Source organism: Antechinus flavipes, chromosome 3 (assembly GCF_016432865.1).
Source record: "Antechinus flavipes isolate AdamAnt ecotype Samford, QLD, Australia chromosome 3, AdamAnt_v2, whole genome shotgun sequence".
NCBI classification, from domain to species: domain Eukaryota; kingdom Metazoa; phylum Chordata; class Mammalia; order Dasyuromorphia; family Dasyuridae; genus Antechinus; species Antechinus flavipes.
The window spans coordinates 249,214,925-249,240,953 of record NC_067400.1 but is presented as its reverse complement, the minus strand read 5'-3'; the positions used below and the strand labels follow the sequence as shown (position 1 = coordinate 249,240,953).

The 26,029-nt window shown below is 33.8% G+C and overlaps 1 protein-coding gene across 3 annotated transcripts in view; it reads right to left on the bottom strand.

Annotated features, from left to right (window-relative positions):
- Positions 1-26,029, bottom strand: part of TTC3 (tetratricopeptide repeat domain 3) — a 165,134-nt gene that overhangs the window by 125,271 nt on the left and 13,834 nt on the right. For all 3 annotated transcript variants that reach the window (XM_051984857.1, XM_051984856.1, XM_051984858.1), the window contains exons 6-8: positions 9,778-9,831; positions 8,270-8,390; positions 2,634-2,719 (exon numbers count right to left, since the gene is read on the bottom strand). In XM_051984857.1, the coding sequence (XP_051840817.1) occupies positions 2,634-2,719; positions 8,270-8,390; positions 9,778-9,831 (261 nt within the window). The remainder of the gene's footprint in view (positions 1-2,633; positions 2,720-8,269; positions 8,391-9,777; positions 9,832-26,029) is intronic.

Sequence of the window (26,029 nt, the reverse complement as noted above, 5' to 3'; positions counted from 1 at the left end):
AACATATTCAAAGACTAATTACAAGGGACTTAATAAGGTCACACAGTTTACTTTTTTATATGTAGAAATGTAAACCACAGGTCTAAGATTGTTATTAATAATTGGGTAGTTCCAAAGAAAGACTGGGGTAGAGTGGAGTATGCTGTAGTTCTAAAAAGCAAAACTTATAGGAAAAGGTAAAAAGTTATTATCTCATACAAATAAGGTGTGAGAGAAAGAATGATGTAGAAGAATTAGATGGAGGAAGGAAGACTGCTAGTAATGGAATCTTACTCTCATTGGGAATGGGTTAAAGAGGAAACAAGACACACACATACACACAAGTATAAAAAATTCAGAAAGAAATAAGAAGGTAAGGGAATAGGGAAGGGGGAGAGAATAAAGGGAGGATTTTTAGAGATAATCTTACATCAGATCTGAGTTAAAAGACAGAACTACAACATATACATTGAGAGTGGAATAAAAGTCTTCTAAATATATAAAGAATTAAGAGATTATGGGAATAGAATGGGAGTGGGGTATAGGAAGGAGAGTGTGTAGATTAACAGGAATGGGGCTCAAAGAGGGAATAACATAAATATTTGGAAGATTATAAAAATCATCTAAATTCAGATAGAAACAAGAGAGCAAGGAGATAAGGTTGGAAAGGAGTAGGTTAAATAATAGGAGGGCAACATAGTGGATAGAAGTAAAGTAGGGGAGTCAGGAAGAATAAGAATAGAGTGAAGGATCAGGAGGAATAGGAATAGCATGAGGATAGTGAAGAAAATAAACAACAAATAATTATAGCTCAGAATGTGAATTGGATGAATTCACCCATAAAATTGAAACATTAAAATTCTGAATTCAACAATATACTGCTTTCAGGAAAGATTATAAAAATGAGAGATACACACAAACATAAAGATCAAGAGTATATTTTATTATATTTAAAAAAGCAAGGGTAGTAATCATAATCTCAAAGTTTATCAATATTGTCTTAGGCTATTTAAAATAACTATACAGTGATAAGGATGGAATATTGCTGTGGTATGGAAAATGATAAACTGGTATATTTAGAATAAAATGTGAAAACTTGGACTTATAAAGGAAGATGCTATGTCCACCTTCAGTGAAAAAGAGGACAAGTAAAAATAAGCACCGTTTTACATATATGAATATATATGCATATAAGTATGATTATTGATATTTATGCATATATATGTGTACATAGAGGTGTGTGTATGAGTGTGTACTACACTTACTTGTAGCCTGGAGAAGAGGGGAAAAAATAAAGTAAGCATCTAGCTGGGATGTTAAGGTGGGTAAAGTAGAAAACATCTTTGATTGTTATTTAAAGACTCAAACTGACAGATTGCTTGAGCTTGAGAGCTGAGTCATCACTGGGCTAAAATTGATGAGATCTTTATTGTCAATAATCAGCTGATTAGTTCTGCACCCCAACAATAGAAGGACCATTACTAATGAACACTGTTCAAGATCAGAAAGGATACAGATCAAAACTTCTAATCTGCTTATCAATAGTTTCAGACCATGAGTGGCTATTGCACTTACAGGCTGATGTCACAAGATCCAATTTCAATAGACAGAAAAGTATTGAGACTTTCCCACAGTCGCCTCAAACCCAACATATTCAAAACAGAATATTTTTTCCCTCAAATCTGCCCCATTCCAACTTCCCCCACTTCTATCAAGGGCATGTCAAACCCAGGGTTTTTAGCCCAACCAGGTTATAATGCAATTGGGACATGCTTAGCAAAATACATAAAAAATACAATACAACGTAGAAGGTATTAATTTGTGGTTTTCCAAGTTTGGATGAGTTTGACTGATCTAGGACACAACAAATTCCACATACCCAATTAGTTGCCAAATCTTGTATTTACCTTTCCCAGCATCATTAGATATATATCTTCTTTTCACTTATAATCAACAGTCTAAATTAAGGCTCCTTAACAGAATTGACCTGAACTTTTGCAATACTCTCTTAACTGGTCACTCTGTCTTAAGTTTCTTTCCATTCTAATCTGTCCTCCACAAGGCCCCCAAAGGAATTTATTTAAAATATATATCTAAACTCAATATCACCTTATCTATTAAAGACCAGTGGCTCCCTAGTACCTCTAAAATAAAATATAAACTTTTCTGTTTTGTATTTAAAGCTTTTTACAACCTAGGTTCAAACTTGTTTTCTAAATTTATTATACATTACTCCCTTCCAAATATTTGGTAAAACAGGAAAACTGGACTTTCCCCGTACTTTCTGAAACTGGCTTTCAGAAACAGTACTTTCTGTACTGGCTGTTCTTCTAGGCCAGGAATGCATCTTCCTCCTCAACTCTTGATTGTTGGAAAACTGATTTCCCTTCAAGATTCAGATCAGTCCAGCTTCTGCATGAAGGTTTTTCATGAACCCAAAGTGATTATACCTAAATCCAAGGTTATCTGGCATAAAATTTGTGTGTGTGTGTGTGTGTGTGTGTGTGTGTGTGTGTGTGTGTGTGTGTATCACTGTAAGGTCCTCAAGGGCACAGATTGTCTTTGTATTCCCAGCACAGCACTTATTGCTTGACTAGGTGTCATACCTTTTACCAAGAAAACTTTAAAATACAAGAAATAAATATTATTCCTACCTTTATACAAGCAGCACAATTCTGATATTCAAATTCTTCAACTAAATTACAGTCTTCCAGGACAACTTTGGTTATATGGTACTTGTCTATTTAGAGATTAAAAAACAAACAAAAAACCTTTGTAAAAAAATCAAATGGAAAAAAGGATTGTGAAGATAGAACAAAATTGCTTTCACTGTTGGTAGAAAGTAGAATATTTCTCTCCTTTTTAACAAAGGAAGCCTAATTACCTAAATCAAAATGGGAAAAAATGAGTCTGCATTTTAGCAATATTCAAACATTATTTTCAGTTTGACTTCACATAATAAGTTTAAATAGTATCAAATCACTTTCAAAGCGTAAAATGACAATATCATAATATACTGAAAAAAGCTCTTCTTGTCATTTTTCTCCTATAAAATGAAACTTTAAAAGTAGATATTAATAGTAATTTTTGATCAAAATTAAAAAACATATAGAAATATCAGATAGGTAAAATATTTTGGTTAACACTCCCAGCAAAAGCCCCAAGTCTTTAGTCTGTTTTCTTCATTCAGCATTATACCATCAGAAGTATAATGCATTTTTCCTTGTCTCCAGTAAAGATAAAATGGTAAGAGAGTCTTGGGCTTACCCTACTATTACCTTTGGGGAAATTTTTTTCATAAAGTAAGCTGTCAGACAGTGGACCAACTTTCATTAACAATAAATATGGATTTTGTAGACGTGTAAACAATAAACTGAGGATTCATTAGAAAAATGGATGGATAAAACATCTAATGTGTAATGAGGCCAATATGAAACTCCTCTCAGTCACAGAATTCCATTACCTTAAGCATCTTATACAATACTCACTTTTACAAAATCATTTAACTGAATTAAATTAAATTAGATCCTTCATAAGGATTGCCCTTTCTCCCATTTAGGTAATAATAATTGTAACAGATTTTATAAAGCATCTACTATGTGCCAGATACTATGTTAAATGCTTTTCAAATACTATTTCATTTCATCCTCATGATAACTCTGAGAAGTAGGTGCTATTATTTATTCTTACTTTGCAATTGAAAAAACTGAGGAAAACAGATTGACTCCCCAGGATAACACAACAAGCAAGTGTCTAATTCTGAATTTGAACTCAGAGCTTCCTGATTCCAGGTCTAGTGCTCTATCTTTGCCAACTAGCTACTTTAGGTAGTTAAGATGGAGAGTTGTGCTTACATGTTTGGCAAGTGAAAATAAAATGACTGAAGAAACAAAAGTTCCATCTTCTGAATATACTAATTTATTAAGTGATGCATATCAATTATCTAATAAAGCAGGACCAGATCCTTTGATCAAGTCTGGGTCTGGCTTCTAAATACAGGGGTAGATAGATTTGCATATGCTAAAACAATTAATTAGATAAGACCAATTAATTAAAAAGAAACAATATACGAATCTGATTTCTAACTGGAGAAAAAATTAGGGACTTTCCAATTTGGGAGGGAAAGAGTGAACAGATATTAATTTCCTGAATTCAGAAAAGATGTCCCATTCCCCAAAGTATCTGCAAACAACCAAAACCAGAAACAAATACATATTTCTATATATACATATTTGTGTGTGTGTGTGTGTGTATAAACACACACACACACAAAATATCATGAAGGTAGAAATATTATAAGTAGTGACACTGAATATTTGGCATGAATGCCATCAAAGAATTGAGAATGGCATGAAAGTTGTGAATCTGGATGCCTGGATGACTAGGAGAATGGTGGTATGCTTAATAGTAATATGGAAAAGTGGAGGACAATAGGGTTTAGAGGGAAAGATAAGTTCTCTCTTAGACATGTTGAGTGTGAGATGTCTATGGGACATAAAGTTTGAGATGTCCAAAAGGCAGCTGATAAAACAGTTTTGGAGCTCAGGACAGACTAATTATGTTAGTAACAGTTTTAGTTGAATTTTGAAATCAGAAGACAAACTGTAGTGTTTAAAAGCAAGTGAGAGAAGAGGGAGTGAAGGAACCTATTGTAGCTGGGTTTCTTGAAGAATTTAGTCAATAAAGGAAGAAGGGATAAAGGGGATGGTTGGAGCAAGCAAGGGTTTTTTAAAATGAGGAAGAAATGGGTATATTTGTAGACATCAGGAAAAGAAACAATAAAAGATAATAGAGATACTGAAAATATTGAGAATGAGGATGATACAGGAGTCAATCTGTTGTTGAAGATGTGCATGTTTGAGGAATTGCCTTGACAAAAAGGGCCACCTCTTTATATGCAACAGGAATAAAAGAAGAGATAGTGTGAAAAGTCATATATTAAAGTGAATTACCCTAATTTTTTCAGTGAAGAATGAACCAAGGTCCCAGCTGAGTGGGACAAGGAGGAAAAAATGCTGTGGGAAGCTTGAAAAGGGATAGAAATGTTTGAAATAACTGATGGTAAAGTAGCAAACTGATTAGAGATATGTAAAAGTAGGGCCCATAAACTTAGTATTTTTTTTTTTGTCATTGTTGTTGTTGTTTTGCTGAGGCAATTGAGGTTAAGTGACTTGCCCAGGGTCACATAGCTAGGAAGCGTTAAGTGTTTGAGACCAGACTTGAACTCAGGTCCTTCTGACTTCAGGGCTATCTATTACACCACCTAGCTGTCCCCACCCCATAAACTTACTGTTGACACAATTAACAGTTTCCTGATTTCTACTAGCTTCACCCAGGAACATGTAATTATAATAAAGGAAGTGGATGGTGACAGTAATCCAAGATTGGGGTTAGGCATGGGATTGGGGAGATAAAAGAATTTAAATGAACCTAATTAATGAAGGAATCAAAAAACCTTTTTTTTTATTGTAACTAATACAGGGATCATCACTACTAGGAAAAAAAAAAAGAGAAAATGGGGATAAGAATGGAGTTGGGGGTTGTAAGAGAGAAGAAAAGATGAAATGATAAAAAATTATGACCAGCTAAAGGAATTTCAGAGTTCATTAACAAGGAAATATAATACTTGTGCAGGATGGTAAGGTCAAATTTATGATTATTTTTGTATGTAGGTAAAGCAGAATGTTAAGATAATTTAACAGACTAAAAATTTGTAAATTAGAGTATATGAGAGAGTATCAGTATACATACTGAAGTTTCCTAATTTGAAGGCAAGACTTGTGATAGGCTTTGATCGGTGAAGGAAGGATAATGCACTGGGGGGTTGATAGAGCCCCACTAGGGGGTTAAGACACTGGAATCTAAATGGGTAACCAAATTTAAATGGCATGAGCCTTAAGGAGAAGGGATTGCTGAATAATATTCATAGAAGAAGATCTAGAAGTGGCAGTGAACAACAAGGAGAACTCTTAAGTCCTCTACCGCATCAGTATATCAAGGGGTATGGAGAAAAGAGCAATCAGTATTAGGAAAGGAGATGGCCAGGGATGCAATATCATCAGAAGAATGCCAGGTCAAAGTAAGCATCAAAAGATAGAGGAAATAGAAAAAGTTTAATATGAAAGCAAATTTGTTTATTTAGAAGGCACTGTACAGAGCACAGCAAAAGAATAAATTTGGAGAGGAACACTTTGAGAGGGCTGGGAATAACAAAGGAATGGACAGTTAGAAAGAAATAGGAAATGAAGTTTGTACATTGCTAGTTTACAACTCCTGTTATGGGAAATTTGACAGAATATGCGTTAACTAACCACATTAATGAACCCAGGAAAAATATCTATGGAATATCTGAGAAAAAAAGGTCAAAGAAAGATTCAAGGAAAGTCCTGCTTCAAACTCTAGGCAAGTAGCAATGGCGTAAACCATTGAAGACTAAGAGAACCATCTCAAAGCAGGCAGAAGCAGATGAAGGGAGCTTATAGAACAGGCTAGAGGCAGCAGAGGGCAGTAGCTCTTGTGCAGAGATGGCCTATAAAGCAACAGAAGGAGACCCCTGCTGATTCCAGACTATGACCAAAGGCAATAAAATTTACATGAACTGAGGCTGAGTGAAGTGAACAGAACCAAGAGAACACTGTATACAATAAGGACAAGATAAGGCAACAATCAACTGTAATGGACTTGTCTCTTCTCAACAATGCAGTGATTCAAAGCAAATTCAATAGACTTAGGATGGAAAATGACATCTGCATCTAGAGAACTATAGGGACTGAATATGGATCAAAGCATAGTATTTTCAACTTTTTTTGTTTGTTTTTGTGTGGATTTTTTCCCTCTTGATCTGATTTTTCTCATATACATGACCAATATGGAAATATGTTTAAAAGAATTGTACATAATTCCAATAGACTTGTGATAGAAAGACATCTACATCCAAAAAGAGAACCACAGGGACTGAATTGGATCACAACATAGCATTTTCACCTTTTTTTTTTCTGTTGTTGTTGGCTTATACTTAATTTCTTTCCCATTTTTTTTCCTTTTTGATCTAATTTTTTTTTTTAATGCAGCAAGATGAATGTGGAAATATGTTTAAAAGAATTGCACATCTATAACCTATATTGGATTACTTGCTATCTAAGAGAGGGGGAGAAGGGGAAAAGGAAAAAAATTTGGAACACAAGAATTTACAAGAGTGACTATTAAAAACTATCTTTGCATGTATTATGAAAATAAAAAGCTATTATTAAAAAAAATTTTAAATATATCTAGAGAAAAATATTTGGAACACAAAATCTTCCAAAAATGAATGGTGAAAGCTATCTTTACATGTATTTGGAAAAATAAAATACTGAAAAAAAATTTTAATTGACTATTACTGTATATATGTTAAAAAATACAATTTTATATAAGATATGCCCAGTGGTGTGCTAGTAAATATTTAACAATTAGAACTCTCGGGGGAAGGATTTATACACCACATATTTTAAGTTTAATCAGCATTATTAACATTTTCTCCATTATTTTCCTCAGCTAAGACAATTAACAAAACAATAAAATAAGCCCTGATCTATGACACTTGCCAATTTCTGAGAAATGAATGCTCACTGAAAATTTGAGACTATAACTGACTCTCAAAAACTAGAGATAGCTCCATCAATGTCTGGATTTGAGTGATATAAGAACAGTTGTATCATTTATGAAAATACTAGTTTCTTCATAGAAAACATTTTTGGCTTGTGAAACTTACTGACTTGTTTTTATGTTGGCATTCCTTTTTTTTTTTTCCTATGGGAAAGATTTATTGATTCCAGTTTTTGCTTTTTTTTTTTTTAAATCCATTATAACATACAAAATAGTTCATGAATTACATTTGGTAGAATTAAAAAAAATTGTGCACTCAAAAACTAAAGAAAATAAGTACAGAATAATAAACACTGACAAGCAGCTAGGTGGTATAATGGATAGCACACCAGTCCTGAAGTCAGGAGGATCAATTCAAACCTAACCTCAGACATTTAACACTTCTTAGCTGTGTGACCCTGGGCAAGTCATTTAACCGCAATTGCCTCAGGAAATAATAATAATAATAATAAACACTGGAAGAGGAAAATATAAACCAAAAATAAAATCAGTCACATACAGTCACTCTCATAAACTGGGAAAAAACAAATCACCAAAATCTTATAAGGTATGAATAATGAATGAGTACTGAAAAAAGAACTAAAAACAGACATAAACATTCTCCCTCCAAAACTACTAAAAGTAAGTTTGAAATATACATACTTACATTCAGTAAAGAAAATACTTAGCATAGGCCAACAATTTTCAGCCCTTTCCAATTTACGCAGAACTCTGAATTCCCCTGTATATTTCACCCAGTTGAAAGCCTCCTCAATTGCCAAGATTTTCTGTTATAAATATAAGGAAAAGTTTTTAAAAATAAATCTCTCCAATATCAGGTGAGTTAACTAATCCATTAAACATTAAGCATTTATTAAGCACTTATTATGTACTAAGAACTGTGCTAAGTTCTAGGAAAACAAAAAAATAAAAAAGGGGAAATTTTCTCCACCATCAAGGATGTTATAATCTAATAGGGGAGATAGCACAGATAACAGATTTGAACCTAGACATGACTATATACAAAATACAAACAAAGCAGAAAGAAGCTAACTTTAGAAACTTTAGAAAAGAAAGTTATCCTAGAAACTACGGTAACCAAGATTAAGAATGACATTTTAATATTTTCCTATATAGCCCATTGTCATCCATTTAGCCAATGTTTATTAACTACCACATCAATGAAGTGAACTGTGATTTTATTTTAAACCATGTTTCTTTGACACCAAGGCCATAAAAATTATTTACGATGTGCACAGACACACATTACATTAGGAGCTACCAAGCCCAGTCATAGCTACTACAAGAATAGACAAATAAGTAATAGGCCTTCATTCTGGTCCATGCTTTTAAAATTCAAAATGTCATCAGTGACAAAAGCAAGCCAGACTTGGTATTTGTGGTCCGATACCTGGATTGGTTAGGTGACTAAGCTACTATGGTCATGGGTAAAGGATGAACAAGTACTTTATATCATTTGAATCTTACAACAATCCAGTAGGGTACAATGTAGTCATTAATCCCACTTTACAGATGAAAAAACTAAAGCACCAAAAAGTTATTGAAGTTTTCTACAGTGGTGCAGTATCAGCTTAGGGTCTAGCACTCTGTCCACTGCCCTCAATAAGAAAAAGGAAATTAGATCAAACACCAAGCACTTCTAAGATAGGCCTGAATATCTGATAGCCAAAAGATCCTTGGAACCAAGAAAATGTAAACCAAAAGAAATTCTGATATTGCTCTATGCAACACGGATGTGGCTTTTATGTATCTAAAAGTATTTATCAGTGAAGGATGGAATTATTGTTTTCAGGGAGGAATAATCAAATTCCCATAAGTACATTCAACAACCAATAAATATTTTTGCTTCTTCAGCTTTTTATTTCATCATTTGCCAGAATTAAAAATTTCTTAGATGCCTGTCCATTTTACTACATGCTGACTTTACAATAAACTTCTACTTTATTTGATGAAAAAAACCACTGATGAAAGTAAATTTCCCCTATTATCCCTCAAGAAATTAAAAAGGCCTAGCCAAAGATTTGTTTCCCTCATTCAAATACAACTTTCTTGAAATGGGGAGGGTGATTCTTTTTAAATAAATCACTGTCCATGGACAGAATAGTATTGTAATAAAGAAAGAGACAGATAAATGATATAATGTTTAACACTTACATTTTCTATTTTATAACCAATTCTCAATATACCACCAATAAAAAATTGATCATCCTGCAAAATAAAAAAAAATTTAAAACCATAAGCAATTTTTCTATAAGTAAATATTATTTTTATTTTCTAAAGAAAAAACATTTTTCATTAAGCTAGTAATCATATAAAATCTTCAATAAAGAGTACAATTATTGGTAAATATGCAAATCACCTTCATGTAGAAGGAACCACAAAATTACAATTTAGAATTTATCTTAAAATGTTTTAATGCCAAAATCAATTACAACAAAAAAAGCAGTTTTTTAAGTGAGTACTTTTTCTTAATTCCTCACCAAGATTACAGAAAATTATTCCCTGAAATTGACCATCTCCTGGACTTTTCTTAAGACTACCCTGGCTATGATCAGAGAAATGCAAATTAAAACAACTCTGAGATACCACTACACACCTATCAGATTGGCTAAGATGACAGGAAAAGATGGTGATGAATGTTGTAGGGGATGTGTGGAAACTGGGACGCTGATTTTTGTTAGTGGAGCCGTGAATGGATCCAACCATTCTGGAGAGCACCTTGGAACTATGCTCAAAAAGTTATCAAACTGTGAATACCCTTTGACCCAGCAGTGTTTCTACTGGGCTTAAATCCCAAAGAAATCTTAAAGGAGGGAAAGGGATCCACATGTGCAAAAATGTGCATGGCAGCCCTTTTTGTAGTGGCTAGAAACTGGAAATTGAATGGATGCCCATCAATTGGAGAATGGCTGAGTAAACTGTGGCACATGAATGATATGGAGTATTATTGATCAACAATGAGAGGATACAAATCAGTTCCAATTGATTAGTAATGAACAGAACCAGCTGAGTGTGGACCACAATATAGCATTTCTACTCTTTCTGTTATGATTTGCTTGCAATTTTGTTTTTCTTCCCAGGTTATTTTTATTTTCTTTCTAAATCCGATTTTTCTTGTGTAGCAAGACAACTATATAAATATGTATACATATATTGTATTTAACATGTTTGGAACTACCTACTATTTAGGGAGGAGGTGGAGGGAAGGAAGGGAAAAGTTGGAACAGAACTTTTTGCAAGGGTCAATGTTGAAAAATTACCCATGCATATGTTTTGTCAACAGAAAGCTATAATTAAAAAAAAAAAAAAAAAAAAAAAAAGACTATCCTGACTATCTAAAATACTCTAAAGGATTATAGAAGAAATTATTAAGAACTATACCATGGAGCTTTCCTAGATTTAAGACAAAAATTTAAATTGTATCTAAGGCTTTAATTATTGTTAGTCAATTGTTTCAATCATGCCCAACTCTATCCATTGTACCCACCTCACTGCACAGGCTTTAATTACATTAATCTACATTAATAGTGTCAAACTTGGCAGTATCACATTGCTATATTGCCTCAAAAACCACATATTAACATTATATATCTTGTATTGTATTTTTATTTACTTCTTTAATTATTTCCCAATTATATTTTAATGTCATTAATGTCCAGGGTATAATCAGGAGTTTTGATATTTCTGGTCTACACCAAGAATATTTATTTAAAAAATTACTCTGAGGTATAAAAGATTTTTTTCAGATAATACACCATAGTTTTTTGGAACAAATTCAGGAAAACCCTTGTGGCATGAATGTTTATGGGGAAAATATTTCTTTATGGGCAAAGCTATTTCTGTGAGTCTCAATTCTCTCCCAAACACTCAGCTTACACTAAATTACAGCCCTAATTCTCAGGATGACAGAAATACAATTATATTTTTATAATTCTGAAGAAAAAAGGCTGGATTTGATAGCCTCTTGAAACATCTTGCTCTGTGATACATTTGCTATTACTAAGAGACAATGAGTCAGTAAACTATTATACATATCCAAATATCCTTTTCTTAACATTAACATTATCACAGAATTTTGGAGCTGAAAGAGATCTTAAACAAAACTGGAGACTAAAGCCTCAGAGAAGTGACATGCTAGACCTTTTCAAGGACACAAAGATAGTAGCAGGTCTATTCAAAATTACATTACGAATGGAAGGAGTCTCAAATATAAAAGGACCAAGGTACCTTGGGGAGGAATATTGCCAATTTATTTACCCAAGCATGACCAATCAATAAGCACTAACTAAGCAGCTAGATGGCACAACAGATAAAATGCCAGATCTGAAGACTTATCTTCACAAATTTAAATCTGGTCTCAGACACTTATTAGCGGTATGACTCTGGTTAAATCATTTAACACGGTTTGCCTCAGTCTCCTCATCTGTCAAATGAGCTGGAGAAGGAAATGGCAAACTACTCCAGTACTTTTGCCTCGAAAACCTCAAATAGGGTCGTGAAAAATCAGATACATACTATCTGTAAAACAATGAGACATGCTAGCCTACAAAAGAAGAAAACTATACTAAAAGGAAGTTTATAATTTAGCCAGGAAAAAAATGTACAAATACAGTCATATAGAAAATTGGTGATTTTGAGGAAAAGGAATAAGCAGTTGGAACTATCATAAATCAACCCATGATGAATGTATCCTTGAAAAAAAAAAAAGCTAGAGATTTATAGAGACAGAAATTAGTAGTGAAAAACAGCCATTGTAAAGGCAGAGTGTCAAATGTAAAAAACTCTTCACAGATCATTCAACAACAGAGAGCATAGAAAGGAATAGCATGCAACACAGCTGAAAAGACAGGTAGGTACCAGGTCATAATAGGTTTTAAATAAGAGAAAAATGGAGGGAAATTAACAGGTTAACTAGTAGAATCTAATGAATAGGAAAGCGACATAGTCAAATCTGTGTTTTGAGAAATTAATCTGTAGTTGTTTGAAGGATGAATTTGCAAAAGAAATTACTTGGGGCAGAAAAATTAATTAGGAGGCTATTGTAATAATATTGTAGTAATAAAAAAAAGTCTAAGTGAGAATTATGAGGATCTGGGCCAGAGATAAACTGTGAGGGAAGTTAAGGAGATGGATGCAAGAGATATTGTAGAAATAGAAACAAGATTTGATAGCTAATTGAAAATGCAAAGTGAAGAAGAGTGAGAAGTTAAGCATTCTCCTGAGGTTATAAACTTGACCTTATGTGGGATTTGAGGGAAAAGATAATGAATTCTGTTTTGAATCTGGGATATGTTAAATTTTAGATGAATCCAGGACATCTAAATGTCCAGAGGCAGTTGATGATATGCAATGCAATAGGGGAGAAGGGGGGGGGGTGGGGATGGATATAGATTTAGGAATTATCAGCAAAGAAATAATCATTAAATTCAATTCATTAAATGTGAGTATACGAGGTTAGCATAGGAAAGAAGGGGGAACACATGCTATGTACACTTCTATTTTCTGTTTTTATAAAAAAAATCTTTCCCATGGTTTTTCTCTTTTGCTCTAATTTTAACATGATTCATAAAGCAATATATATTAAAAAGTAAATAAAATTACTATGATTTTTTAAAAAAAGGAAAGAAGGGAAAGTCCAGGACTGAGTCTTGGGGTAGAGCCACAGATTGGGGATATGGTGAAAGTGATGATCCAACAAAAAAGAAAGCCAAGACAGCAGTGCCATGAAAACTGAGAAAGGTGTGCAGAGGGAATGGGTGACCATTCAAAAAGTACTAATCACTTTATTATGTAGCAAGCACTGTATTAGATAATGATTGTGTGCATACAATGGGTGAAATAATTCTTTGTCAAAAAGACAGCAGACAAAGAGATAAGGTGAGAATTGAGAAAAGGCACTCAGATAAAAACAATTAATTAAAAGATGCTGAGTGCCTTGGGAGAAAACTATTTCAACTGGGTAATGAAGTTGGAAGACACACTGTAGAGGGCTTTATAAAAGTAAGAGGAGAAGCCGGGGTAACAAATATAGATAGTTTTTTCATATTTAGCTGAGAAGGGGAGGAGAAAGATAAGACAATATATTGCAGAAAAGTATCTAGTGAGGATCATGAGTGTGAGTAACACACTTGAGTTGAAATTTGAAGAAATCCAGAGAAATCAGAAAAAGTTAAGAGTAGAAAGATGGAAGGGAGACCATTTGAGGAAACCAATGGAAGCAGTTAGTGAAAAGGTATGGAGTTCGAAGAGAGAATATTATATATGAGGAATAGAGAAGTCAGTGTCACAGAATATTACAATTTTTTGTGGAAGAGTCAAATGTTAAGAAAAATGAAAAGATACAAAGGGGCCAAGTCATAAAGAATTTTTATTTAAAAAATTTTTTATTATTATTATAACTTTTTATTTACAAAACATATGCATGGGTAATTTTTCAACACTGACCCTTGCAAAATGTTCTGTTCCTAATTTTCCTCTCCTTCTCCCCATCCCCTCTCCTAGATGGCAGATAGTCCAATACATGTTAAAAATGTTAAATTATATGTTAAATCCAAAATATGTATACATATTTTATACAATTATCTTGCTGCACAAGAAAAATCAGATCTAGAAAGATAGAAAAAACCCAAGAAGGAAAACAAAAATGCAAGCAAACAATAACAGGAAGAGTAGAAATGCTATGTTGTGGTCCACACTCAGTTCCCACAGTCTTGGGTGTATATGGCTCTCTTCGTCACTGAACAATTACAACTGGTTTGAGTCATCTCATTATTGAAGAGAGCCACATCCATCAGAATTGATCATCATATAGTCTTGTTATTGTCACGTATAATGTACTCCAGGGTTCTGCTCATTTCACTCAGCATCAGTTCACGTAAGTCTCTCCAGGCCTCTCTGAAATCATCCTGCTGGTCATTTCTTACAAAACAATAATATTCCATAACATTCATACACAATAACTTACTCAGCCATTCTCCAGCTGATGGGCATCCACTCAGTTTCCAGTTTCTAGCCACTACAAAGAAGACTGCCACAACATTTTGGCACATACAGGTCCCTTTCTCTACTTTAAAAGGTCTTTAGGATATAAGCCCAGTAGTAACACTGCTCGATCAAAGGGTATGTTCAGTTTGATAACTTTTTGAGTATAGTTCCAAACTGCTCTCCAGAATGGTTGGATTCATTTACAATTCCACCAACAATTATCAGTGTCCCTCCAACATTCAGCATTATCTTTTACTGTCAAATTAGCCAATCTCAGAAGTGTGTAGTAGAATCTGAGAATTGTCTTAATTTGCATTTCTCTGATCAATAGTATCTGGAGCATTTTCATATGAGTAGAGTTTCAATTTTTTCATCTGAAAATTATTCACATCCATTGAACATTTATCAATTGGAGAATTGCTTGATTTCTTACAAATCTGAGTCAATTCTCTATATATTTTGGAAATGGGGCCTTTATCAGAACCTTTGAATGTAAAAATGTTTTCCCAGTTTATTGCTTCCCTTCTTGTCTGCATTAGTTTTGTTTGTACAAAAACTTAATATAATCAAAATTATCTATTTTGTGATCAACAATGATCTCTAGTTTTATTTTGGTCACAAATTCCTTCCTCCTCTGCAGATCAGAGAGGTAAACTATTCTATGTTCTTCTAATTTATTTATAATCTCATTCTTAATGTCTAGATCATGAACCCATTTTGACATTTTGGTATACAGTGTTAAGTATGGGTCAATGCCTAGTTTCTGTCATACTAGTTTCCAATTTTCCCAGCAATTTTTGTCAAATAGTGAATTCTTATCCCAAAAGCTGGGGTCTTTGGGTTTATCAAATACTAGATTGCTATAGTTATTGACTATTTTGTCCTGTAAACCTAACCTATTTCACTGATCAACTAGTCTGTTTCTTAGCCAGTACCAAATGGTTTTGATGACCTCTGCTTTCTAATAGTTTTAGAGCTGGTACAGCTAGGCCACCTTCATTTGATTTTTTTTTTTTTTATTAGTTCCCTTGAAATTTTTGACCTTTTGTTCTTCCAGGTGAATTTTATTGTTATTTTTTTCTAGGTCAGTAAAATAGTTTCTTGGGAGTTTGATTGGTATATCACTAAATAAATAGATTAGTTTTGGTAATGTTGTTAATTTTATTGTATTTGCTCAATCTATCCAAGAGCGCTTGATATTTTTTTCAATTGTTTAGATCTGATTTTATTTGTGTGGAAAGTATTTTGTAGTTTTGCTCACATAGTTCCTAATTTTCCCTTGGCAGATACATTCCCAAATATTTTATACTATCAACAGTTATTTTAAATGGAATTTCTCCTTGTACCTCTTAAAGATGGATTTTGTTAGTGATGTATAAAAATGCTGATGATTTATGTGGATTTATTTTGTATCCTGCAACTTTGCTAAAGTTGTAGATTATTTCTAATAGCTTTTTAGTTGATTCTTTGGACTTCTCTAAGTATACCATCACATCATTTGCAAAGAGTGATAATTTGATTTCCTCATTACCTACTATAATTCCTTTTAAGCTCTTTTTCATCTCTTATTGCCAAAGCTAGCATTTCTAATACAATACTGAATAGCAATGGTGATAGTGGGCAACCTTGTTTCACTCTGGATCTTATTGGAAATAGTTCCAGTTTATCCCCATTACATATGACGCTTACTGATGGTTTTAAATAAATGCTACTGACTATTTTAAGGAAAAATCCATTTATTCCTATACTCTCTAGTGTTTTTATTAGGAATGGGTGTTGGATTTTATCAAATGCTTTTTCTGCATCTATTGAGATAATCATAGGGTTTTTGTAAATTTGATTATTGATATAGTCAATTATGCTAATAGTTTTCCTAATAGTGAACCAGCTCTGCATTCTTGGTATAAATCCTACATGGTGTATTATCTGGGGGATGGTTTTCTATAATCTCTTTGCTGATATTTTATTTAAGATTTTTGCATCAATGTTCATTAGGGAGATTGGTCTATAATTTTCTTTCTGTTTTCATCTACCTAGTGTAGGTATCAGTACCATGTCACTGTCATAGAAGGAATTTGGTAGGAGTCCTTCATTCCCTGTTTTTTCAAATAATTTATATAGTATTGGAGTTAATTGTTCTTTAAATGTTTGGTAGAATTCACATGTAAATCCATCTGATCCTGGGAATTTTTTCTTAGGGAGCTGATTAATAGCTTGTTCTATTTCTTTTTCTAAAATAAGACTATTTAAGCAATTTCTTCCTCATCTGTTAATCTGGGCAACCTACATTCTTATAGGTATTCCTCCATTTCACTTAGGTTATCAAATTTATTGGCATAAAGTTGGGCAAAGTAACTCCTAATTATTGCTTTAATTTCCTCTTTATTAGTGGAAAGTTCTCCCTTTTCATTTTTAAGACTAACAATTTCATTTTTCTTTTTCTAATCAAATTTACTAAAGATTTATCTATTTTGTTGGTTTTTTAAATAAAAACAACTCTTAGTTTTATTTATTAATTCAATAGGTTTTTTTACTTTCAATTTTATTAATCTCTCCTTTTATTTTTAGAATTTCAAGTTTGGTATTTGATTGGGGGTTTTAAATTTGCTCTTTTTCTAGCTTTTTTAGTTGCAAGCCCAATTCATTGAGCTTCTCTTTTTCTATTTTATGCAAGTAATCCTCTAGAGATATAAAATTTCCTCTTATTACCGCTTTGTATGTTGCCTCATTATTGTCATTCTCTTGGAAGAAATTATTAATTGTGTCTATGATTTGCTGTTTCACCCATTCATTCATTCTTCTTCTTTTTTTTTTTTAAATAACTTTTTATTGACAGAACCCATGCCAGGGTAATTTTTTACAACATTATCCCTTGCACTCTCTTCTGTTCAAATTTTTCCCTTCCCTCCTCCATCCCCTCCCCAAGATGGCAAGCAGCCCTTATAATGTTAAATAGATTACAGTATATCCTAGATACAATATATGTGTGCAGAACCGAACAGTTCTCTTGTTGCACAGGGAGAATTGGATTCAGAAGGTATAAATAACCCGGGAAGAAAAACAAAAATGCAAGCAGTTTATATTCATTTCCCAATGTCCTTTCTTTGGGTGTAGCTGCTTCTGTCCATCCTTGATCAATTGAAACTGAGTTAGATCTCCTTGTCAAAGAAATCCACTTCCATCAGAATACATCCTCATACAGTATCGTTGTTGAGGTATATAATGATCTCCTGGTTCTGCTCATTTCACTTAGCACCATTCATTCTTTAGGATGAAATTATTTAGTTACCAATTACCTTTTGGTTTATTTTCCCCTGGCTTTTTATTGAATGTAGTTTTTATTGTATTATATCTATGAAGGATGCATTTACTATTTCTGTCTTTCTGTATTTGATTTTGAGGTCTTTATGGTCAATAATATATGGTCAATTTTTGTATAGGTTCCATGAACTGCAAGAAGAAAGTGTACTCCTTTCTGTTTCCTTCAGTTTTCTCCGAAGATCTATCATACTTAACTTTTCTAGTATTTTATTTACCTCTTTAATTTCTTTCTTATTTATTTTGTGGTTTGATTTATCTACTTCTGAGGAAGCAAGGTTGAAATCTCCCACTATTATAGTTCTGCTGTCTATTTCTTCTTGCAACTCTCTTAACTTCTCCTTTAGAAATTTAGATGCTATATCACTTGGTGCATATATGTTTTTTTTTTAATTTAATTTTATTTAATAATAACTTTGTATTGACAGAATCCTTGCCAGGATAATTTTTTCACAACATTATCCCTTGCAATCACTTATGTTTCGTTTTTTCCCCTCCCTCCCTCCCCCCCCCCCAAGATGGCAAGCAGTCCTATATATGTTAAATATGTTGGTGTATATATGTTTGATATTGCTTCATTATTTATGGAATCCTTTAGCAAGATAGTTTCCTTCCTTATCTCTTTTAATTAAATCAATTTTTGCTTTTGCTTGATCTGAGATGAGGATGGCTACCCCTGCTTTTTTTACTTCACCTGAAGCATAATAAATTCTACTCCAGTCTTTTACCTTTACTCTTTATGTATTACTTCTTTAAATGTGTTTCTTGTATACAACATATTTTTGGCTTTTAATCCACTCAGTTATCTGCTTACATTTTATGGGAGTGTTCACTCCATTCACATTTACAGTTAAAACTACTAAATCTTGTAATGTTCTTATTTGGTTTTCTGGAGGTGTTGGAGCAGCCTTTGTTTCAGTTCAGTAATCACAACAAGAATAGCCAGGTGTAAAAAGTCCAAATCCTTTATTATCTCCTTTAAAATCTAGTTTCCTTGCCTGGGGCCCCAGTCAGCTTTCTAGAGAGCCTTTCAGATTGGCCTTGGCCTCAGTGGGGGAAGTACATGAGGGCATCATGGTACTGTGAGATTAAGTGAATGAATCTGCCTCTCAGTCCCTAGCTGAGTTTGTGTCTGGCCCTTCTGAGTCTCTCTCCCAGTCCTTCTGAGTTTGTCTCTGGCTCTGACTCTGGCTGAGTTTGTTACAGCTTTATATGCTCCATTTTAATTACATCATAGTTGTGTATCTTGTAGAACTATATTAAATACTAATTACATATACTGAACTAGAGTTCCATGCTAAACTAGATAACCATTGTATTTATCAATTCCACTGACTTAACACCTTTGTAAGAATCCTTGTTTTAGAGATCCATAACAAATTCTGTACTTCCTGCCATCTTATTACCCCAAAATTATACTTTTCTCTTTCCTTTTCCCCTTTCCCTTTTCCTCAGTATTTTACTTATAAGCACTAGTTGCTTCAAACAGTTCTCCTCCTTTCTTAAACTTTTCCCATACTATTTCTCCTTTTCCTTCTATTTAGCCTACTCCTTCCCTTTTCTCCTTTCCCTTCCCACTTTTCTATAAGATGACATGTATTTCTCAGTGAAACCAAATATATTTAATATTCTTTCTTTGGGCCAAATTTATTAAAAGTAAGATTCCCACAATATTCATCATCCTCCCCATTCTTTCCCTCAATTATAATGTTTTCTTTAGCTCTTCCTGAGATGTAATTTCCCTCATTTTACCTGTACTTTCTCCTTTTTTTCTGTTACAATCCCCTTTCCATCTTGTTTCTTTTTTTATATTATAATACTAAAACAAAATTATACATGCACTCTCTATGTATACCCACAGAAATATAGTTCTCAAGAGTTCTTTTCACCTTTTATGCTTCTCTTGAGTCTTATATTTGGAGCTCAAATTTTTTGTTTAGCTCTGGTCTTTTCATCAGAAATAAATGGAATTCACCTGTTTCATTGAATGCCCATCATCTTTCTTGAAAAAAAATGATCAATTTAGCAGGGTAGTTTATTCTTAGCTGCATTCCAAGTTCCTTTGCCTTTCAGAATATCAGATTCCAGGCCCTTCATTCCTTTAAAGTAGAAACTGCTAGGTCCTGGATAATCCTTATTGTGGTTCCTCAGTATTAGAATTATTTTTTTCTGGTTGCTTGTAATATTTTTTTCCTTGGTCTGACAGTTCTGAAATTTAGCAAAGATCTGAAATTTAACTCTTTGGAGTTTTATTTTTTTGGGAGGGGGTCTCTTTCAGGAAGTGTTTGGTGAATCATTTCAATTCATTATTTTACCTTTTGATTCTTTGACATCAAGGCAGTTCTCTTTGATGGTTTCCTGAAAAATAGTGTTTAGGCTCTTTTTTTTCATCATGGTTTTCAGGGAGTTCAATAATCCTTAGATTTTCTCTCCTGGATCTATTTTCTAAGTCAGTTGTTTTCTCAAGTAGGTATTTTACATTTTTTCGGTTTTGCTTGACTGATTCTTGATGTCTCACTGAATCATTCATTTCCATTTGTTCAGTTCTAATTTTTAATGAATTATTTTCTCCATTTACTTTTTTTACTTCTTTTTGCATTTGTCCAAGAGAGGTTTTAATTGAGTTTAAAATAGAATTTTGTTCTATGGAATTTTTTTCCATTTCACAAATTTTGTTTTTTTAAGGAGTTATTTTCTTTTTCCATCTCACAAATTCTGTTTTCCTGGGAGTTGTTTATCTTTTCCATTTCACAAATTCCGTTTTTCAGGGAGTTGTTTTTTTTTTTTTTCCATTTTGTCAAATCTATCTTTTAATAAATTATATGCCTTTTCCAAACCCTCTTGCAAAGTTTTCCTTTCCTTTCCTCATTTTTCTTCTAGCTCTCTTTTGAGATCCTTTTTAATTTCTTGTAGGATAGCCTTGTGTGATGAGGACCAGGTTATATCACCTTTTGGGTCTTCATTTAGAGACAATCTGCTTTTAGTCTCCACAGAGTTTGAAATCTGTTCTCTTTCACCATAGAAACTATCTATGGTTAGAGTTCTCTTTGCCTTTTTATTCATTTTTTTTTTTTTTAAATTTAGGATCGCTTTCAGAGCAAGGGAGGTTTTCCAAACTTCTTCTACAAGCAACTACATCTGCGTTGGGTCAGTGCTGATTCACTCCTGGTGCTGGTGGGCTTGGCCAGGTCCCATGAGATTCTGGTGTTTTGGGCTTCAACATTTGCCTTTTGTGTTCATGTTGGATATTTTATAACTTCTCTGCTGATCTGCAGATTTGCAAGTTTGCAATCAGGGCAGAGTAGCCAACTCTGGTATAGATTCCTCTTCATAGATTCTCCACATCACAGAGTCAGTCCCACTCCACAAAGACCGCACCCCACCCCGGGTCTGCACAATGTATGCTGGCCTTCGTATTCTGCTTGCTTGCCTGAGCCTGGCCACCTCCCTCCGTGCCCAACCAAAACAGACCTTTTCTGGTGATCTTCAAAATTATTTTCCGCTGGCCATTTGCTGCACTCCCAATATTCATGGATCCTGCCAGTCCAGAGCTAATTCTGAGGCTGGATTTTGTAATTAGTGTAAGGTGGTAGGAGAAGGTCACAAAGAAATGTACTCTCTGCCATCTTGGCTCCACCCTCACAAAGAATTTTAAAAGCCAAACAGATAATATTTTGTTTCATTTTGCAGGTATTAGGGAGGTAAGAGAGTTTACTGAGTAGGAAGGTAACACTGTCTTATCTATGCTTTAGAAAGATGAATTTGAAGGATTCATGACTTAGACACAAAGGGCAATACTATAAGCATATCAAGAAAACAAGAGATAGTCTTATCTCTCACATCTCACATCTCTGGAGAACGGAGAAATTTACAGTCAACAAACTAGAGAACATTATAAAATGCAAAATGGATAATTTTGATTATGTCAAATTAAAAAGATTTTGTACAAACAAAATCAATGCGGCCAAGATTAAAAGGGAAGCAGAAAACTGGGAAAAATTTTTTTACATCTAGTATTTCTGATAAAGGCCTCATTTCTAAGATACATAGAGAGTTGATTCAAATTTATAAGAATACAAGCTATTCGCCAATTGATAGTCAAAGGGTATGAACAGATAATTTTCAGATGAAATTAAAGACATTTTTAGTCATATGAAAAATGTTCTTAATTGCCATTGATTAGAGAAATGTAAATTAAGACAACTCTGAGACATCACTTCATACTGGTTAAAATGAAAGGAAAAGATAATGATAAATGTTGGAGGAGATATGGGAAAAACTGGGACACTAATATATTGTTGGTGGAATTGTAAACTGATCCAATCACTGTGGAGAGCAATTTGGAACTATGCCCAAAAGGGCTATAAAACTCTGCATACTCTTTGATCTAGCAGTGTCTCTACTGGGTCTGTATCCCAAAGAAATCATAAAAAAAAGGGAATAGGACCCATGTGTGCAAAAATGTTTGTGGCAGTCCTTTTTGTAGGGCAAGGAACTGGGAACTGAGTAGATGGCCATCAGTTAGAGAATGGTTGAATTAGTTATGGTATATTATTGTTCTATAGGAAATGATCAGTAAGATGATTTCAGAGAGGCCTGGATAGACTTACATGAACTGATACTAAATGAAGTGAGTCGAACCAAGAGAATATTGTATATGGCAACAGCAAGATTATGCAAAGATCAATTATGATGTACTTGGCTCTTTTCTTTTCTTTTTTTCCTGAGGCAATTGGGGTTAAGTGACTTGAACAGGGACACACAGCTAAGAAGATTCAAACCAGATTCAAACTCAGATTCTCCTGACTTCAGGGCTGGTGCTCTATCCACTGTGCCACCTAGCTGCTCCAATTCCAATAGATTTTTGATGGAGAGAGCCATCTGTGTCCAGAGAAAGAATTATGTAGACTGAATGTGGATCAAAGAATAGTATTTTCATCTTTTTTTTTTGTTGGTAGTGGTATTTATTTCCTTTGTTTTTTTCCCCTTTTGATCTGATTTTTCTTGCACAGCATGCTGAATATGGAAATAGGTTTAGAAGAATTACACATATTTAACCTACATTGGATTGCTTGATGTCTAAGGAAAAGGAAAGAGAAAAATTGGAACACAACATTTACAAAGGTGAATGTTGAAAATTATCTTTGCATATATTTGGAAAAATAAAAGTTAGTATTAAAAAAAAAGTGAATTTGATAGCTGAGTAGAGGACAAACTAAAGAGAAGAGAAACTTGAGACAGGAAGATCAAAAAGAAAATGAAATGCAAATAGTCTTGGCATAAAATAATGAAGGTCTGAACCAGGATGCAAGTTGTGTCAGAGGAGAGAAGAGGGCAAATCCAAGAAATGTTGCAAAAGAAAAAATCAACAAGACTTTATAATAGACTAGGGTGAATGGAGATACCATAGTACAAAATGAGAACTAGTCAAGGATGACACCTGCGTTGTAAGCCTGGGAGATTGGAACAGCAATGGTGATAGCAAGAGAAAAAGAAAGATGATAATAAGCTGAAGTTATCTTTGTGACATCCAGTTTGAAATGTCTAAAAGACAGTTAAAGATATGAAACTGGAGAACAGCAGAGGTTACTACTGGATAAGTATATCTGAGAATCAACTACATAGAGATAGGAGTTGAAATCTCTAAGTAAAAACAGTATAAAAGGAAAATAAAGGCCTAGAACTAAATTCTAGGGACCTGATTTAGGAGGCATAACATGGTTAAAAATCCAGAAAAAGAGAGGAAACCAGGAGAAAAATGCTACAAAAACCTAGAGGAAAGAGAATGAAGGAGAAGACTGTGACAAGTTGCAGGCATCAAGGAGGATCAGAGAGGATGAAAACTGAGAAAGAAGCATTAGATTTGGCAATTAATAAAGTATTAGTAACTTTGGAGATAGATTCAGCTGAAACAAATTAGAAGCCAGAATGTAAATAATGAGAAGGGAGGAGATAAAGACATGTATATTATCTTCTCAAGTAGTTTAGCTCCAAAAACAAGAGGTATGGCATGAGTGCTTGAAGAAATGTCTGGATCAAATGAAGACATTTTAAAGTTAAGGGGTTTGTGAAGAAGTGTGTATAAGAGGGGGGAGGGGGAGAGGGAGAGGAAGAGGGAAAGGGAGAGGGAGAAGGAGAAAAAGAGGGAGAGGGAGAAGAAAAGGGAAAGGGAGAGGGAGAAGAAAAGGGAAAAGGAAAGGATAGGAGAGAGGGAGGGAGAGGGCGGGAAGATGAGGGAGAGGGAGAGAGGGAGAGAGGGAGAGAGGGAGAGAGAGAGAGAGAGAGAGAGAGAGAGAGAGAGAGAGAGAGAGTGTGTGTGTGTGTGTGTGTATCTGTATAGACACCAGGAAAACAATCAGTGGAGAGGGACAGATTGAAGATAAGAGAATAGAGATGATAAAGAGGTAATTGGCTAGAAAATAGAGAAAGAAATGGGACCAAGAATGCATGTTGAAGGGTTTGGTAAGGAGAAAGGCCATCTCATTAGATGGACAGGTGTGAAGGAAGAGATAGTGGGAAAAGACATCTGAAAGAGTGAGGTGAGATAAGGAGGGCAGAAGAGCAAATGGCCTCAATGTTTTCAGAAATATATGAGGCAAAATTCTTAGCTAGAAGCTTGGGATAAGGATTGGGTAGAGGGTTAAGAGGCTGAGGAGATGGATAGTGGAAGAGAAGAAACATTTCTCAGGAGAAACAATGTCATGAGAGGCTTGAGAATTGATGAAAAGTTTGAAAAACCACTGAAATGATTGGGATAGTGATTGGGAGCTAGAGAAGATTATGAAATGATAAATAGTAATTCTGATTATGTTAAAATAATAATTTTTTGCATAAACAAAACCAATGAAACCAAGATAAGAAGGAAAGAAAGCTGAGAAACAATTTTTACACGCACTATTTCTGATAAAGACCTCATTTCTAAAATAGAGAATGGAATCAAATTTATAAGAATACTCATTGTTCCCTAATTGATAAATGATCAAAGGATATGAACAGGCAGTTTTCAGAAGAAATCAAAGCTTTCTATAATCAGGGGAAAATGTACAAAATCACTATTTTTGAAGAAATGCAAATGTGAGGTATCACTTCACATCTATCAGATTAGTTAATGACAGACCTCCTTGTACAAAAGTTTCTACTGAAGTTCTTTTAGTGATAACAACGAATTAGAAATTGAAGGGTCATCCATTAAGTAGGGAATGGCTGAACAAATTGTGGTATATGATTGTAGTGGAATAATATTGGCTATAAAAAATTGTGAGCAAGATGCTTTCAGAAAAACCTGTAAAGATGTATATGCACTAATAAGTGAGCAGAACCAGGAGAACATTGTATACAGTAACAGCAATACTGTATAATGATTGACTGTGAATGACAGCAATACAATAATCTAAGATAATTCTGACAGACTCATGATGAAAAATGCTGTGTTCAGAAAAAGAATTAATGGAGTCTGAATGCAAATCAAAGCATACTTTTTTTTTCTTTTTTAGTTTTTTTTTTTTGCAACATGACTAATATGGAATATGGAAGTTTTGCATGACTGTGCATGTATAATCTAAATCAAACTGCTTGCCTTCTCAATGAGGAAAAGGAATGTATAACTCAAAAAATTTCTAAACCAATGTTAAATTTTTTTTTACATGAAATTGGAAAAAATTTTGGGAAAAAGAAAATTCCAGTTTCTACAGGAAGTCTTTTCAAACTCTCTTAATTCTAGTCTTTATTATTTCCAATTTATCCTATACATAGCTTGTTTATACTCTGTCATTTGCATTTTAGGCTATAACCTCTTTGTAGCCCCACTGCTTAACATAGTGGCTGGCACATAGGCATTAATATATGCTTACAGATTCACTTGTCTAACCACTCCTCAATCTCCTTTGCCATAATATCATCCATATTATATCCCCTAACAATGGCTATATCCCAAGGCCATCCTGGGTTCTTTTCTCTCAACATTCTCATTTGTGACCTTCTCAATTCCCATGGAAAGAATTATATTTATGAAGATGATTCATATCCCTGGTCTCTCACCTAATTTTCAATAATGTATTACAAGCTGCCTGTTAAAATATCAAATTACATCCCATAGGAATTCAAT